This window comes from Rhinopithecus roxellana, chromosome 13 (genome assembly GCF_007565055.1).
Source record: "Rhinopithecus roxellana isolate Shanxi Qingling chromosome 13, ASM756505v1, whole genome shotgun sequence".
NCBI classification, from domain to species: domain Eukaryota; kingdom Metazoa; phylum Chordata; class Mammalia; order Primates; family Cercopithecidae; genus Rhinopithecus; species Rhinopithecus roxellana.
In genome coordinates, this window is record NC_044561.1 from 83129650 (window position 1) to 83148725 (window position 19076).

General features: G+C 40.4%; 1 protein-coding gene across 2 annotated transcripts in view; it reads right to left on the reverse strand.

Moving 5' to 3' along the window:
* CFAP61 (cilia and flagella associated protein 61) overlaps positions 1-19076 on the reverse strand; it is a 301491-nt gene that overhangs the window by 242998 nt on the left and 39417 nt on the right. For both annotated transcript variants that reach the window (XM_010369117.2, XM_030914334.1), the window contains exon 8: positions 13112-13271. In XM_010369117.2, the coding sequence (XP_010367419.1) occupies positions 13112-13271 (160 nt within the window). The remainder of the gene's footprint in view (positions 1-13111; positions 13272-19076) is intronic.

Genomic DNA, 19076 nt, shown 5'->3' on the forward strand with positions numbered 1-19076 from the left:
TAGTGGAGAAGATGAGGGATTCCTAAAACTACTAACCTAGATCAAGCAGAACAAGAATTAATTACATTGGACTAAATGAACTGATGAATAAACATTATGGCTTTGTTTAAAATTTTCTCCTGGATTTAAGGAACCCCTCTCTCTTTTCTTATAAGCTATCTATAACTTACAACAATTTTGTATATTATGCTTTTGTAAACAGAAATGAAATATTTTATTTTTCTCCCTGCCTGAACCCTCCAGAATTCCAAAACTCTTACTGAGTATCCCCATTTATATGGCAATATAGTTGTTTACAAAATTTCAATGAGAATCTGTCCTCCTTGTAACAAGACATAGCTGGTTATGACCAGGGATCTGACTGGAATGTCGTATTTGTCCTATTTGAGAATGATAGCTTTAAGGAAATAAGGTTGACTTTATGGAGCCTGTGCTTACAAAGCCCTCTTGGAAAAAGCAGCCTGGTGCCTGCCTTCAGGGTTCCCAGCCTTTTAGATGAGTTAGTAAGGCTTCCTGGCAGGCCCAGGAATCTTAGGATATTTGGGGGACCTTAAGAAAAGGAATCCACCCAAATCTATAAGCATTACAGGTGAAATCTGGTAGCAAGTTCGTGACCTGACTTCCTAGTCCCAGCAGGCTTTTAAGAGTCCAATCTGAGATTCTGAATCTCAGTTCAGCAAGCAAATTTTAATGTGGTCTGTTATCATTTTTGAAGTATTCATATAAATAATCAAATTTAATGAGACTGGACTTACTTTACAAACAAAATAATATCAATTTTATTATCTTTGATCAAAATCAGGGTAATTATAGAGACAAATTCTATATTTCAAGGGAAAACTATAATCTACTCGTGTGAGTTATCAGATTCTAATTCTGTTCATTATCTCTGAGCCATTTCTACCCTTGTAAACTGGATTCTGCTATCTTACACAAGTTGCCAGTAATTAATGTTTCCAAATATTCTCCCATTCTCCTGACTTGGCATCACGGTAAAATCTGACTGCCTGGAACCTTGAGACTCTAGGTTGTCTTGTTTTGCCCCCTTCCCTCCAAGGTCTTAAGAAGCCTTGTGAGCTGAAGCTAGATGGCTTGACATGAACTTCAAAATAGTCATCATCACAATAGGTAAGTGTGAGTATGGGCCTCGTGCTTGGAGCTGCTGCTGTGTGGGCCACTCAGCAAGCTCACTGTAACACTCATATCCTCTATGCTGCGTTCCAGGAAACAACCATGACTGTGGTTATGGTGATTTGCTATCTATGCCATCACCAACAACTTTCAAACTGCAAACTGGGAAATCTGTCAGTTTGCCAATGCCATGCTCACTCCCCTGTCTAAAAAGGCTTCAAACCTAATGTTTAAAAGTCTTTTTGATTGGATGCCCTTTGGTCTCAGAAACTGGGTTGATAGTCACTCCAGATATTAAGCTTGGTTTTTATTTTTGTTCTGCATTCTAATCTATGTTGCTGTCTCCTTTTGCAGATCTCTTTCCTTGGAACTTATAGCCCTAGTCTTCTCTCCACAGCAATCAACTCTGCTCCTTGTTTGTGAATGTTTTTGAGAAGTTTCAAATGGGGGAAATGAAGAGCTTAACAACCACCAAAGCGGTTTATATATAATATTATATATTATTTTATACATAATACTTTTTTTCTCCTGTTAATCTGTTAGTCAGTTTGCAGGTCCCCTACCACTTGGACCTAAATTGATACAGCAAAAATTTTTCTTCCCAAGAAATGCTTTTATTTTAAAACAAGGAGGCCGAGGCAGGTGGATCACCTGAGGTCAGGAGTTCCAGACCAACCTAGCCAACATAGCGAAACCCTGTCTCTACTAAAAATACAAAAAATTAGCCAGGCATGGTGGTGTATGCCTGTAATCCCAGCTACTAGGGAGGCTGAGGCAGGAGAATCGCTTGAATCTGGGAGGTGGAGGTTGCAGTGACCCAAGATTGCGCCATTGCACTCCAGCCTGGGCAACAAGAGCGAGACTCTGCCTCAAAACAAAAAAAAAAGAATGAACCAGGCAATTAGAATAGGAAGAACAAAACACATTCAAAGAAATCAGGAGAAAAGAGGTCACAAAATAAAAGCAGATATGAATAAATTCAAAAAGAAACCCATAGACTTGATAGATTAAGAGCTCTTTGAAAAGACCAAACAGGAAAACCTAATTAAAAGAAAAGACAGAGAAAAAGCAAAGACGACTTTAAGAAGAAAGAGATATAATCACAGCTACTGGAGAGAATAAATTGCAGGTAAAGCTTTAGACCGAGCACTTGGGAGCTGGGTCCACGTGGTTTGTGAGCATCCTAGTTAGAGGGGAAAGGGAGTCTGCCTCCCTGAAGTCTATTTTGGCTACAAAGTTAAGTCAGGAGCCATATGCCTGAAATGGACCACAGCACAGCAATTACCAGAGGCTGACACCAGCTCAAGCATAGAAGGACTGACTTATGGAGCAACCAAGAGTATCATTTACCCAAGGAGACCTCAACAGCCACAAGTACCTGCAGTAGGATGCTGGGTGGAGCAAAGATGAAACCCCAAGCAAGGAGTAAAACAGGATCAGTTGATTCCAAGTGAAAATCAGGGTACAGCTAATACAGAGGTCAGGAAGAAAGACATTATGACAGACTTCTGCATAGACTAGGATAAGTCAAAATAATTTTAATTTTTACCTAAAAGAGTCACTTTAGTCAAGTGATCAAAGTGACACACATCATCATCAGTAACAGGGCAGACTGAAAATGTATCACACCAGATAGGATGGACGGAGAGCCCAGAGTTCCACATGCATGATATGACTCTCACCATGAATAAACATCAAACAAACAAAAATAAATTACGTTCTAGAAAATTATGGGCTAAGTCATGAAAAGCAGAGAAAGACTGAGGAACTGTTCCATACTGAAAGATAATATTACAAGTAACTGCAGTTTGTTATCCTGGACTGGATTCTTTTGCCCCAAAGGACATCCTTGGGACAAATGAAGAAATGTAACTGAGGTCTTTGGATTGTGGATTAAATTGTAGTAACATATTCGTGTTAATTTCCTGATATCAGTGGATGTTTGAGGTTGTAAAGAAGAATGTCCCTCTTTACAGCAAATACATACAAAAGTATTCCAAGGTGATCCAGCTTCATGTTGGCAACGTACGTCGACACGGATTAGGAAGAAAAAAACGTGTCTGCAACTTTTCTGTAGATTTAATATTGTTTCCACATTTTAAAAAATACAGGGAGGAAATAAAAGCATTGCTTTATTGCCACTTCTGTGACTCCATCTCTTTTGTCATTTTAGTTCATTGCCTACCTATACTCTTCATAACGTGTTTTATCAGGTAACTTTACTCATATTGCAATTCATTTTGCATTGATTTTTTTTTCACCTAAGATTATGTCTGAACCATTTCCCCTCACTATTTGTAACCTTCTTTTTAAAGGCTTCTGCATATCTGTCTAAGGGATATTCACAAGTTTAGCCATCTCCTTGTGGAAGACTTGGGGTTTTTACATTTGTTTATTTGGATATTTTTTGTTTGTTCATTTTTAGTATTACAATTAAGCTTAGTGAAATTCTTGCATATAGATCTTTTTGTAGTATTAGTATTATTTCCTCAAATTTCTATAGTTGAAGTCAAACAACATGAACATTTAATGGATTCTGTGATAACCATGAGTAAATTGTACTCTAGAATGTTATATCAGTCAACCTTCAGATCATCAGAAAATCTGAGTGCTCATTACAGTGCTTCTTGCCCAGAACTAAGTGTTTTAATTACAATGCATATTTAGAATTTAGTAGGCAAAATGAGGGAGAAAAAGATCTTGGGTTTTAATGTGCATTTCAGTTTTAGGGAAGTTTAATATTTTCCCACATTTATTATGAATATTTTTACAGTTACTTTTGTGATTTGCTTTTCTCTTTATTTCAGAATATTTCATATAAATTTAAATCAGTACTCAATAAAAAAGACAGGCTGGGTGTGGTTGCTCATCCCTGAAATTCCAGCACTTTGGGAGGCCAAGGCAGGAGGACTGCTTAAAGCCAGGAGTTCAAGACCAGCCTGGCAACAAAGTGAAACCCTGTCTTCACAAAAAAATTTAAAATTAGCAAGGTATGGTGGCACATACCTATAGTCCCAGCTAGTCAGGAAGCTGAGGTAGGAGAATCACTTGAGCCCAGGAAGAGTTCAAGGCTGCAGTGAGCCGTACTTGCACCACTATACCCCATCCTGGGCAACAAAATGAGACCCTGTCTCTGAAAAAAAAAAATTAAGTATGTTTCCACAGAGTTGGATACATATATATACACACACATATATTATACATATATACCTATATTTTTCTCCACTACTGTATGCTAATTTTTCATCTTCATATACTAAATTAAGCTTTTCTAGAACAATCTTATTTCCAAAATTGATTCAAAACCTGAATCTATTAACTACCTTGAGGAGAAATGGAAAAGTTGTCAAAGATGCTTCCAAGGCGCCTCTACCAGGTCTTCTACTGAGTGAGCCTACCTGTCTCTGGAGGCCTGAAAATACCAAAAGTCCAAGCAAAATGCAGTGGAGAGAAGGCCTCTGACCCAGTAGGCAAATAACTGGCTTCACGTTGGGCTTCAGAATTAATAAATTTTCCTTTGTTTGTTGCCATGTGCAAAAACTGTGCTTTTCAGTAATTGCTTCCTTAGCCGCTTGGCTCAGATTAAATGTGGTCCATGATATTTTAAGAATCACCAAAAACTCTTTGTAAACAGAACTCACAGTGACCTTGGTGCAGTGGGTGTGACCCACTGATGGCCAGTTTAATCAAGGGGGAATTCAGAGTATTCGCTGCAAGCAATTGATTTTCAAGAGAAAAGTCAGCAGGATCAAACACCCATTTGGGATGAAAATCCCTTGAATCACCCCTATCACCGTGTTTTCTAGCAACTAACTCCTGACTCCATATAGCGTAATAGCCAAATTACTATAATTATCCTGCAACACAAGTGGCATATCAACATTATTTTAAACACGGATTTTTTTGCATAATCTTTCATTACTATCTTTCAGCCTTCCATTTGAAAATGGAAAACAACAACAAACTGTGATCTACCCCAACAGGGAAAAGGTCACCAGAGAGAACAAATAAAAGGGTTATTTACATGTGAATGTACTGAGATGTGTTTTACAGTCAAATACACTCTTGAACTTCATTAAATGCCTTCTCCCCTGCTTCATAAATACAGGCAAAAGAGACATCCCCTACTGAGAAAATAATCCCAGCACATAATGATCATAACGAATATAAATAAAGCCACTTTTCTTCCTTTTCTTCTGAAGACCTCCAGGCCCCATATAAAAATGCACTTGTACTTCCACCATTGTGAAATGAATCTGACTGTTGGAGAGCAAGGCTGTGATACCACAGGTCGCTCCCAGGGCTGAAGAGGAAAGGAGGAATGCAGATCTCAGTCATGTTGCTGTCTGCAAAATAACAGATTCTTAAGTGATTGCCATCCTTTGTTGCTGTGGCTGTTTTTGAAGACATTAGAAAAGGCTTAGAAATCAGCCTTGGAATTAAGACGGAGAATTGACAACAGGTTTTATGAAATAACCAAAAGGCTCACCAAGACGGCTTTGGGGTCATGTCCTTGACAACAAGTTCTGGGTTTCAGGTCTGGATTATAGTCTTCCTGGTATCCTACCAGTCCAGGGGCTCTGCCCTGAGAGCCCTGAAAGAGTCTAAACTCTCAACCTTGTAGATGCCTGGGTATAGGTCTGGTATGATTTATTTGTTTTATCAACATCTCTTGCAAAGTTTTAGAATTAACAAAATAGATTCTAGAAAATCAAATATATATATAATATATATTATATGTTTTCTATATAAATATATAAGTATATAGATATTTATATATATATACACACACACACATACACACACACACACTCACACTAAAGACATTCAGTGACTTAAAAAAATTAAATTCATCACGCCTGTAATCCCAGCACTTTGGGAGGCCGAGGCGGGCAGACCACGAGGTCAGGAGATCAAGACCATCCTGGCTAACACAGTAAAACCCTGTCTCTACTAAAAAAAAATACAAAAAAAAATTAGCCGGGCATGGTGGCATGCGCCTGCAGTCCCAGCTACTCAGGAGGCTGAGGCAGGAGAATGGCTTGAACCCAGGAGGCGGAGCTTGTAGTGAGCCGAGATCGCACCACTGCACTCCAGCCTGGGCGACAGAGCGAGACTCTGTCTCAAAACAATAAAAATAAATTTTAAAAATTCAAATTTTAACAAGTATAAGTTAGTATATTAGGGCTTTTTATGAACATTAAGTAAAGCCGACTTTGCTGCCACTGTCTGCATTACTGTCAGAGCCTTGACTAAAGGCATCAAAGAACCACACCACAGGATCTAGGGGAAGGAAAGTAAGGGGGAGGAGGGAGAACTGAGATGCTCAAAGCCCAGATCACAATGAGAAAATGGCAAATTTGGTGGCAATTGCCACCAAGTGAGTAATATTGCTATGTGGCCACTGAGTGAGAGCTATAATAGGCCCCAGAACTCACCCTAGCCTCCTGGGAAGTGGAGGTGACCAGGGCACGGAAGGCTATAAGAGCAGAGCTCCTCTCCTAGGGGGATCTGAAACCCACGCCAGAAGCAATGAGAAGCCCATTTGGTGGGAAAGAGGGACTTTCCTCAGGCACAGAGTGTTGGGTGGGTGCAGTTTACATCCAGCCAGGGGAAGAACAAGGGCTTATGAGAGGATGTAGACGTCCAAACATCTCCCACCCTGAACACATACCGCCCCGCTATTAGGGACCAAAGGAAGGCAGTACGATACCACAGAGCCTCTCCCGGGCTGTAGTGTGCCTCCTCCCACCCCCGAAACTTGTATGCTGAAGTCTTAACCCCTAGTACCTCAGAATGGGAATGTATTTGCAGACAGAGTCTTTAAAGAGGTAACTGAGTTAAAGCAAGGTCACTAAGGTGAGCCCTAATGCAATGTGACTAGTGTCCTTATAAAAAGAAAAAAGAAAAACACTGATGGGTACAGAGGGAAGACCCTGTGAAGACACGGGGAGAAGACGGCCGTCTACATGCCAAGGAGGAAGGCCTCAGAAGAAACTGACCCCTCCAACATCTTGACTTCTGGCCTCAAAAATGTGAGAAAATCAATTTCTGTTTTTTAAGCCACCCAGTCTGTGACACTTTGTTATGGCAGCCCTGGCAGACTAAGTCCTGGTGGGTCACTGGTTAACTACAGAATTAACTGACTGTTGAAAACAAAAGTTCTGAGATCTATAATGCAAAGATGGCGGCAGAAATCCTGACACACTCTGTAGATGCGTGCTCCAGTCCTATTTGGAGTCCATGTTAAAAGAAGAATAAAGTAAAATAGAAGGGAATCCAGGAATATAAAATGGAACCTTAGGAAGAGAGGAGAAAAGACCTGGGATGATTTAATACATAATCAATAAGACTTAACGTAGCCATTGTTTTTTTAGCTCCGACACAGGGAAAGTGGTTCCAGGTGTTTCCTAACCCAAGAGATGAGGGAATCTGAGGTAAGAAGCAAATGTGAGTTCAATAAAACAAGACATCAAATTGCAACAAGACATATAAAGACATTTCCTGATAGCAGGAGTAATTTAAAAAAAAAAATGTTAAAGGCAATATGGCAATGTTTTACGTGGAGACATTACAAAAATTATATTTTGAAGGGCCTTTTATATGTATAATGAGCAACAGTTTTCCTGGATGACTTGGTTACAAGGGGCTACACTACTTATTCTTTTAAATCTCACATCTCTATTATGTAAAGTTAAATCTCTCCCTGCCAAGGAGCACATCAAGTTCTGCAGAGACTTTGTAAGGTGGGCCCTGGGTATATAATGAGATTTACCTTGCAGGAGTCTTTTAAAACAGAGATTCACACTGCCCAGATCTAACCAGCCTATATGAGGAACAAAAGTTTTGTTTTTTGCTTTTTATTTTTTTATTTTAACTATTAAATGTGGCGATGCCAGTACAGCTGTGAAAATGCAGTCTGTGCCCTATTTTGCCTTATGCATCATGAAGAAAATTGCCAGCTCAAGCTTGATTCCAAAATCTTTATTGGGTGATGCAGCTAACAAAAGACACAGCTTGATTTGCAAACGCCAGGCAGGGCCAGTGCTGCGGCCAACTGGAAAAAATATTGTTTTGAACCATTTTATTGTCACTGAAGGAAAATATTCATAAACTGCCAGGCATATGGAACATCTCGAAGTGTATTCAATAAGTTTTTTTTAGCATTTAAGGGGATCTTACATCTCATTCAGTGTAATCTTCCACACAAGCAGAAAGCCCTTTGTAAGTGTGTATGGCTGTTTCTTTATGAATTCTCCTAATATTCTGGGAACTTGCTACTTCCACACTAGGTCCTCCATTGAAATTTTTTAAAAAAATACACTTCTACTACTTTTTCCTTATGCTTGGACAAAATTTGCATCCTTAGACCTTATTCCCATTGGTCCCAGTTTACTCCCAATGTTTAGTACATAAAAACCAAAGTTTACAAGTATGTAATAGGTTTTATATGCAAAATGGGTAGCTATGAGAACATATACAAATTATTCAGGTAAAACACAAATTAATTGTACACAGTTTAACATTTTAGATTCAGGGAAACTTTTTTTTTTAAGGTAGAACCTAGCATTTTATTTAGATCTTCATTAAACCGTTGTAATTGAGAACAGACATATGTAATAAACCTCCAAAAATAGATCCTGAAAGGCACTTTCTGCTCAGGGCAAGCAGTCATGGAATAAGCACATAAACAAGCTGGCTTCTCTGCAACACACCAGCCAAGTCAGCTTTCTCCAGGGTCAGCCGCACCAGCTCTGCCCTCCTTTCTGTTAACACCAGCCAGGCCTCCAAGGAAACTTTTGATAAGGCTGAGATGATGAAGGACAGTAAGCTAATTACCATGTGTATTAGGAGCTAGAGAAAGGAGGGCCTCTGGATTCATTTAAGAATGTTGAGTCTTGACATTATTCTGCTTGAGAGGGTTGAAGTTGGTGTGAAATTACAAGTTTTCACAGCTGGTAGGGAAAGATCAGATCTTGAGAGAAGAGCTTGAGAATAAGCAGTTTACTTTGGAGGTGGTTCCAGGATGCACCAGTAGGAGAGTGAGGAAAAGAGACAGGGAAGGAAAGACAACTAATAAAGTGTGTGTTATCCAGGGACACACAAAGGGGAACAACACACACTGGGGCCTTTTGAGGGTGGAGGGTTGGAGGAGGGAGAGGATCAGGAAAAATAACTAATGGGTACTAGGCTTAATACCTGGATGATGCCATAATCTGTACAACAAACCCACATGACACAAGTTTACCTATGAATCGTTAGGTTCGCATGTACCCCTGAACTTAAAAGTTAAAAAACAACAACACATGTGTTATCACTCAGATTACTATTATGGATAACTGAAACTTAATCCCTTGGAGGAACTCTGAGAAACCAGCCAATACTCACGTCTCTGAGTCCTCCCACCTGAGGAGTGAGGGAGCTGGGGTATTTATACTCTCACCCAAGTCAGTTGTGTATAAATAAATGCTTTCACAGCTGGTAGGAAAAGGCCTAACTAGTAGTGTCTTGGTCTCACTTCCCTCAGAAGCAAACCTTGAGTTAAAGATTCAATTACAACCATTTATTTGGGAGTCGGTGGAGAAAGCACCAGCAGGGAAGCTGGGATGTGAGATAAGGAAGCAGCCTGTTCCTTGAGTGATAATTTCCTGATACTTCCAGCCTGACCCCTGCACAGGTCAGAGTGGCCTTTCACAGTTTTAAAAAAGCCTGCAGACACAGAGGTGAAGATTCCAGCAGACAGGAATTGTTTGGAGCACACACATACAAAATAAAAGTATAAGGGATATGGGCAGGTCACTGATCATTCACTTAAGTGATCATTCATTAAATAACTTATTACAGTGAAAAAACTGGCCGGGCATGGTGGCTGACGCCTGTAATCCCAGCACTTTGGGATGCTGAGGTGGGCAGATCATCTGACGTCCAGAGTTCAAGACCAGCCTGGTCAATATGGTGAAACCCCATCTCTACTAAAAATACAAAAAAATGTAGCTGGGTGTGGTGGCATACACATGTAATCTCAGCTACTGGGGAGGCTGAGGCAGGAGAATCGCTTGAACCCAGGAGGCAGAGGTTGCAATGAGCTGAGATTGCACCACTGTACTCCAACCTGGGTGACAGAGGGGGACTTCATCTCAAAATAATAATAATAATAATAATAATAACAATAATAATAAAGTGAAAAAACTGATCATGTATCTTGTGTAGCAGAGCCGTCATTGGAGTTTTCTGTCAAAACCATCTAAGATAAAAAGTTACCTTGCCAAGACTATCACCTTGCACAAAAGCAGAGAGAGGCTGGGTCTGCCTTCTGGGTCAGCCACTGATGAGCTTTAAAAGCTTAGATGAGCTTGAGCAGGTATAAAATAGAGAGAACCTCACCTTCCCTAGCTCTCCTACACCAAGTTACAAGGATAAAATGAGATAATATAAATAAAAATCCTTTGAAATGGAAAAAGCACTAAACAAAATACAAGATATGAGGCATGGTGATGTGTGCTCATTTGAAATAAGAATTTTAGTTCATATTTTAGAGAAATTATATTTCCTTTAACTTGAGACTTTCATCAGGCAAGAAAAGTAACAGATCACAGTACATTTAGAATTTTCTCTGGAGCCTCATTCTTTGTTGTTGTTGATAGGAAGATGGCAGCAAAATGTGTTGATGACTCTTTTCTTAGATATAATGAGCTGTTGATGATTTGTGACTCAATCCCTGGAAGTTATCTGGAAGTCTACAATGCCAGCTCCCTGGTGAAAATTTCATAAAGAATCATCTTTGTGTCAATGAACATAAAGTTGACTTTCAAAAATAAACAAGGCACAGAAGATAAGTTTTCCTGTTTCTTTTACTTACCACCTGTCCTAGATTGACTGATTTTAGGTAAAAATATTAAAGGAGGTAGACAGAAGTAGGACTTCTTTTAGTGCCCATATCTCTGTGGGCTCTTGCTAGAAATATACTAGCTTATGTGTGTTTTTAAGTCCAGGGTTCAGTTTAAATTTTGAATTTCATTGCTCCATAAAGTTTCTAAGTAATTTTCCATTCATTCTATGTAGGAAACATTAGTAGCACAGAGCCACTCAGGAACACACTGGAAGGGACTACATCTTTTCAACTTGTTCTTCATTACAATAGCCACAGGGGAAAAAATATTTTTAAATGTTCAGGACTTACTTTGCGTTTGACGCTGAGCTAAGCACAACACATAGATTCTAACATTTAATCATCCCCTCAGTTCTTTGGGTTAGATACTATTTTTATCTCCATTTTATATATGAGAATATTCAGCCATAAAAAGGCAATTTAGGACCAGGTGTGGTGGCTCACACCTGTAATCCCAGCACTCTGGGAGGCCGAGGCAGGTGAATTACCTGAGGTCAGGACTTCAAGACCAGCCTAGTCAACACGGCAAAACGCTGTCTCTACTAAAAATACAAAAATTAGCTGGGTGTGGTGGCAGTCGCCTGTAATCCCAGCTACTCTGGAGGCTGAGACAGGAGAATCACTTGAACCCAGGAGGCGGAGGTTGCAGTGAGCCAAGATCACACCATTGTACTCCAGCCTGGGTGACAAGAGTTAAACCACATCTCAGAAAAAAAAAAAAAAGAAGGCCATTTAGTGCTGCTTTCAAAGAATTTAAGCATTGGAAAATGACAATGACAACTTATGGTCCCGGACTGTCTCACACTGATAAGTTCCTTCAGAACTCTCCCATGGTAGAATTCTTCTCTCAGAAGCATGGCAAGCAAGGCTTCACTGTTAAACAATAAGGACCCCAAATCTCTTTTGGGAAGGGTGTTGTTATCATCAGAACAAAAGGGAAACTCCTCTACCTGTGGCTTTGCAAGTTCTCTATGATAAGTATGTGTGTTCAGATGAGGTCTAGACGCTGTGCACTGGGTTTATGCATTCAGGAGAAAAGCTTAGCCAAGTCGCTTCCTTCTGTTGTCTAGACTGACAAGTCCTTTGCCACCAGCCAAGTGCTCCTTTTCCCATTTCTGAACAATCTTGTTATAATCTTTCAGACAGGAAAAAGCATAGCAATTTGAACTACCCTGATTTTACCCTAGGAAGATTCAAGTTGGTGGAAGGCCAACACAAAGGAAAAAAAAAATTGCTAACGGTGATGATCAACATTTATTGAGTGTTAAGTTGACTGTGCAAAGCACCCTACACGGCTTATCTCAGTGAAACTTCACAACCCCCCCCCCAGCCGTGTGGGAGGTATTACTATTATGCTCATTTTACAAATGAAGAAATCTAGCTTTAGAGAAGTGAATTGATGTACCCACGGTAACTTGCCTGCCTGCATCTGTCTTCTGTAAGAACCCAAATATGTAACCGCAAAGATACCCATGGATACAGTAAGACCTCACTAAATTAAAACATCAAAGTTCGAGATTACCTAATTGAATGTGGCGAAAATCTTGATACAGACAATATTTTAAAATTGATGATATCATTTCATATAGCTAGAAGTAACTTAAGCAAGTTAAAAATGACTACTTGCAACAGACCTATACTATATAATGATTTGTCAAAGACAAAAACACAGAAGCACTGAAAGTTGGGATTAAAACTTCAAGCATATCAAACTTCCTGAGTTCTTGATTTGAAAAATTCACTTGTTATATTTGGCTGTGTGTGTGTCTGTGTGTGTAAAACCTGAAACACTAGTAATCATTTCACCATAACTTACATCTACTCTAGCAATGAACATTCAAGAAGTGAGCATCCTCAATGTGGGAGCCCTAAAGCCCCAAGTCCAGTATGTCTAACTCCACCCCTGCACTGTGACTATCTGTGCTTGTAGATATTTGCAAAAGGATGTAACCAACTATGGAACTACTCCTTAAGGAGAACTGGGGAAGGAAATATAAAGTACCCTATCTAGTTCCATCACTTAGCAAAGAGCACAATGTGTATAAAGCATAGATTTAATTTTCCAGTGTGTCCCTATGATATCCACTGTACCTTGACTTCTTCGGACACTTAGCTCTTGTGGTGATTCCAGAACATCATCAGGATGGGGGAAACAGAGTCCGTGGAAAGGGCCCAAGTCAAAGCACTCATGTAGCAGTTGCATGTTCACTCTTGAGCACACACTCATGAACCCAACAGCTGTGCCTTCCACCTGAAATATCCAAAACACCTTATTATTCTTTTTTTTTGAGACAGTGTCTCGCTCTGTCGCCCAGGCTGGAGTGCAGTGGTATATCTCGGCTCACCACAACCTCCGCCTCCTGGGTTCAAGCGATTCTCTTGCCCCAGCCTCCTGTGTAGCCATGTTGGCCAGGATGGTCTCGAAGTCCTGATCTCAAGTGATCTGCCCACCTCGGCCTCCCAAAGTGCTGGGATTACAGGCATGAGCCACCGCACCCAGCCCAAAACACTTCATTACTTTATCAGAGGTCAAATGATTCTCATCAGGAAACCTCCAAAGCCCTCAGTATGTGGTCGGCTGGTGGTTCGGCAGGCAACTTGAGATTTAAGGGAGGAATGAGTGTCTTCTGTAAGTACATAAAACATGCTCAGAAATGTCCCAATAAGTGACCACTGGGGACACACCTAGTGGTGCATAAGTAACAGGGAAATTGCCAGAGTTCTTGACCCTTCAACCATTGGGATACTTGCTCTCCACTCAGACCATGCCCCTGCCCGCTCCATATCCTCTGCCATTTGGTGTCATGTGTTTGTACCCCAACATAAGCCTGGCGCTTCTGTCTACTTTCTTCCCCTCTGCCATGCACATTTCTCAGGAATACAGGTCATTGTTCTGGTGCCCATGTGATCAGCCCCCAGTACAGAGAAAGTCCATGGACCCTAGCTCCTTATCAGGTAGAAACTCTTCAGTTTGTCTTGAACTCACTTATTTAACTGGATAGTCTGATGGGGAGGAGATATTAGGGAAGGAAGTTTGGTGGAAAATGTTCGAGTGAAGTAAACTTGAGTCAGGCTGGGTTAGTTCACCAGGTATGTGTCATCTGCAAACGTCTAACTTCCCATCACTCCGAAAAGCTGGTTCTGAAGCTCTTGCAGTTGTCCCCATGATTTTTGGTCTTTGATGAGTAATACATAGGTGAGAAGATGAGTAACTAGCTGATCTGAACCCTGGTTGGGTACCAGGTACCTGATTGGTACCAAAACATTAGAAAGTAACAACAGCCTTTAATTCTATCATATTCCACATTGAGAGACGGTTGTGACTGAAACTCCTTATTATATCCCTTAAGTAATTCTGTATTTCATTGTTTTCTGCAAGGAAAGTATTTAAAATTTTAAAAGAGAGAGAAAATACATAGTCCTTTGAATTTCACATAAAATAATTATTAAGTAGATTTTAAGTAAATTCTGCTTGACTGATTAGACTCTGATAGCTGTTACTAGAAACCCACATTTACTGGGTCCTATCTCTCAAGTGTTCAGACTTTTAGATAACCATTGCATTCCGAAAGTAGCAGAACTCAATAATCACAGGCATTCTCTATTCCCAAGAATGCAGCATCTTTCCATAAATGCCCAGTCAGAGAAAATGGTTAATGCTTTAACCTCCTAAAACAGAGAATCAGGCTACAATAATACTCAGTTTTTAAAATGACACCAAAAAAAATTAGGTATTAAACTACTATTTGTTCTCGAACATGTCTCCCAGTTAAAAATCATTTGTTCTCAAATGTGTTTGCAAAATAAAAGTGAGACTTCCTCTATTTTCTCCTCAAAACTGAAATACAAAGGGTATTTTTAAAAATTAATTTTTTCACATATATTCCTTTCTTTACAGTCCCCCTAAAATGATACTGCTGAAAAAGCCTGGATTTACACAGCTGTTTTATAAAGCCATTGACACTTTAATAAAAGTCCAAAATAAACATTTTAATTTTTTTCCCAAATAACAAGTGATTGTTTGTCTTGTTTGCACTCGTGAACAAAGGCTGCATAGCCGCAGTTGTCTGGCTTCTCTGTAATTTCAGGCCCAAGACTCAGCAGACGCTGATTAACCAATCCATCTACCATATGTGCAGAAAGAGACGGCCAGCCTCACTCTCGGCAGGGAAAATTGGCATCCATCTTGGTTCACATGGAGATGTCCTTCTAATCCACAGCCGCGCTGGCGCAACAAAACTTCGATGGCCTGAAATACCTTTTGCTGGCTTCACAGAGAGCTGCATGTGCATGATAAGAATGTATTATTTATAAGACCGCTGTTAGTAATGAGCTATTACACTAATGGCTCATTGTGTTTGGAATTTGATTTCAAATGGCACGGATCACACATTCTGATGAAAATGAGAAAAACATGTTTTGCCATTAGGAACAAAGATTTAACGTTCTCCAATTCTACAACCTGTTATATTCCCATCATTCATCCAGGGTTGTAACAATTTACAAAAGTTCACAATTACAGACTACAACAGAGCAAGGACATATTGTGGAAGTGTCTGCTTTTTCCTTTGAGTTTCTTTCGAATAACCGATTTGAGATTGTTCTTAAATATGAATCTGCGGGAGTATCCAAATGCATTCTTGTGTATGCACTGAAAAAAATAAATGGATTTAACGGACTTTTTTAACTTGTACAACAGAAAAGCATTGATTGCTGGCTGTTATCTATCTTCTTGGTGACAGAAGTACTTTCCACCACAAGTGTCTTCAATTATCTTCTACTGGAGAACAAAACTGAAGGTTTTGTTTTTCTTGCTTGTCCTGTAAAGATCTACATCATGACACATAAGGTTTAGATTGCTAGAAAACTATATGTACTGCGGCCTTGTCTTCCCAAACAGATCCATATTCCACCATGAGGGTTTTGCCCTCATTGTGACCACTGCTGGCTCTGATCCTCTCCTCCTGATGCCAAGCGCATGGCTGACCTGGCAGGCTCTCCCTGCCTGCAGGTCAGTGGTGCCTACTCGGACCACTGCTGCCCACACCATGGATGATGCCAAAGCAGACGCTCTGCCCATCTGTCACTAGGAGCCGTCGTTGGCCTCCAACTACCCTTCCCTAAAACCTCAGCCTGGAGTAAACACCAGATGTCAAGGTAAGCCGGGGTACAATTATGACAAGGAACTTGTATGAAGTGATGGCCCCAAACTCCTCCAAACTAGCTATCAAGCCAAAGAAAGTCCTTGTAACTAAAAACCCTTTCAGTCATAAGGGTTTCCCACAGGGCACAGCCTTGCCCTCAGGCATGCTGCATGCATGGCCTGGAACTGCCATGGCTGTTCAGAAAGAGACAAACTTGATGGACTTCTTTCTGTTTCCTCTGGTTGACAGTGGTTGCCTTAAAGTAACATGTGCCTGTAAATGCCTAATCAGCATTCCGGTGGGGGAGGGCGGAAGCCCAGGTCTGTAGCATTTGCCGATTTCTGAGGTATAAGCACTCTCATCATGGCCGATGGGGGGAAAGCCCAGATTTGTAGCTTCTGCCGATTTCTGAGGTGTAAGCACTCGCATCATGGCCAACGTCAAGTGAACAGTGTGATCTCACTAAACATGTAGTTGGGAGGGAGTGCACAGTAGCTAGCCATTATTTCTTACATCCGCTGTACAGAGACCACAGACATTTTTTTTAAAAACCCTCAAGAGCATGGAGAATAGCAAAAAAAAAAAAATTGAAGGTGATGAATTTCAAGTATTTATTAACTTTGTTTTAATATAATTTATTACATTGTATGTTTCTATAATTTAATTTTTAATAATAGCTGTATTTAACAAGCAGTTTGCAGAGTTCCTGAAGATTTACAATCAGCCCTTGAGAGCCAGAGCAAGCTGGCTCCAGCACACCATTGCCTAAAAGGCCCCTAGGGAGGGAGGAAAAAGGGTAGCAACAGCATTGATCTTGAACCCCAAAAGGCTTCAGACGTCAGACATGGCTCACTTCAGATTAGAGGTCCCCTCCCAGATCCCAGCCCACAGTCTTGTTTCTGCCCTTCCATTTGAAGATCGAGGTCTGTGGTCTCCCCTCCACAGAACACAAAGCCTCTGATGCTTGAGGCAGCACAGCCTCTGGAAGGAGATGGGGCTGGATGCCCTCTGCCTCTTTCAAGACACCAAAAAATCCTTGCAGGGTTGGAACCTCAGTTTTCAGCCTACGGCTTTGCTCTGATGTTTACACACACTGAAAGTGTGAAACATATGGCAAGAGAGAGAAAGAATGTGGGGGAAGAGGTCATTGCGGCTTCTCTACAAAGCACTGACTCAAGTGATTCAGACTAAAACTCGTACCTCGAAACCAAATAATTGAAAGCCTTCCAAAAACAAAGAACCTGATTAAACCTGATGAGTAAAGTCTGGTCATGAAAATCCTTACTGGGGTCTGTATGAATCATTTCACTTCTCAGGAGTTTCTGTCTAGTTGTGTAAAGACAAGCTTTCCAAACGGTGCTGCTAGGCCCAAATGCTTCCAACCCTCCCTTCTGTGGCTAGCCTGGTAGCCTGGGGCTAATGGCTAAATGAGAATACGTGAAAGCAGGTAGTTGAGAAACCATGCCAAAACCTAAATATGAGAAAATAAAATAAACATTTAAAAAATAAAATAAAAATAAATAAAAATTCTTTCAATGTAGTACTTCAGAATCTAATTTCCAGGGCCAATTGTCAGCTTCAGAAACTAATACCCACATGTTTATAAAGTCATGTGATTCTCACCAGGTGTGTTTTACCCTCATGTAGATGAGTGTTTCACCACCTGGACTGCACATTGGAATCATCTGGGGAGATTTTTAAAAATTCAGATTGAGGCCAGGCATGGTGGCTCATGCCTGCAACCCCAGGACTTTGGGAGGCTGAGGCAGGAGGACTGCAGTTTAAGACAAGTCTGGGCAACATAGTGAGACCCTGTGTATAAAATTAAAAATAAATATATGGATTATGTCTCACCCCCAAAAGATTCATTTAATTGGCCCAAGGGTACCCCTACAACAGGATTTTTAAAAATGGATATAATTAATAAAATTCAACTACCATAAAAACAACCCTTTAAGAAATACACAATTCAGGCCTAGTGCAGTGGCTCACACCTGTAATTCCAACACTTTTGGAGGCCAAGGTGGGCAGATGACTTGAGGCCAAGTTTGAGACCAGCCTGGTCAACATGGTAAAACCCCATCTCTACTAAAAATACAAAAATTAACCAGTGTGGTGGCAGGCACCTGTAATCCCAGCTACTTGGGAGGCTGAGGCAGGAGAATCGCTTGAACCCAGGAGGTGGAGGTTGCAGTCAGCCAAGATCACACCACTGCACTCCAACCTGGGCAACAGAGCAAGACTCTGTCTCAAAAAAAAAAATAAAAAAAAAAAAGAAAAGAAAAACACAATTCAGTGGTTTTTAATATATTCACAAAATTGTACACTCATCACCACTATCTAATCCCAGAACATTTTCATCCCCCCACCAACCGATGCCTATGCCCAATATTAGTCACTTCTCCTTCCCCTTTCCCTCCAGACACTAATCTACCTTCTGTCTCTACAGAAGTGTCTATTCTAGGCTTTCATCTAAATGCCATCATACAATACGTGGTCTTTATGACCGACTTCTTTTCCTTAGCATCGTTTTCAAGGTTCCGACATGCTGTAGCGTGTATCAGTGCTTCATTCTTCTATTTCCTAGTACTATTCCCTCGTATGGATATGCCACAACTTGTTTATCTAGTCATCAGTAGATAGATATTTGGCCTATCTCTACTTTTTGGCTATTATGAAAAATGCTGCTATGAACATTTGCATACAAGTCTTTGTGTAGACACGTGTTTTCAATTCTGTGTATGGAATTGCTGGGTCAAATGGTAACTCTTATGTTTAACTTTTGGAGAAAATGTCAGACTTTTTTCCAAAATGGCCATGGCATTTTATATTCCTACCAGCAATGAATGAGGGTTCCAGTTTCTCCACATCCTTGCCAACATCTGCTATTGTCCTGCTTTTTGATTCTAACT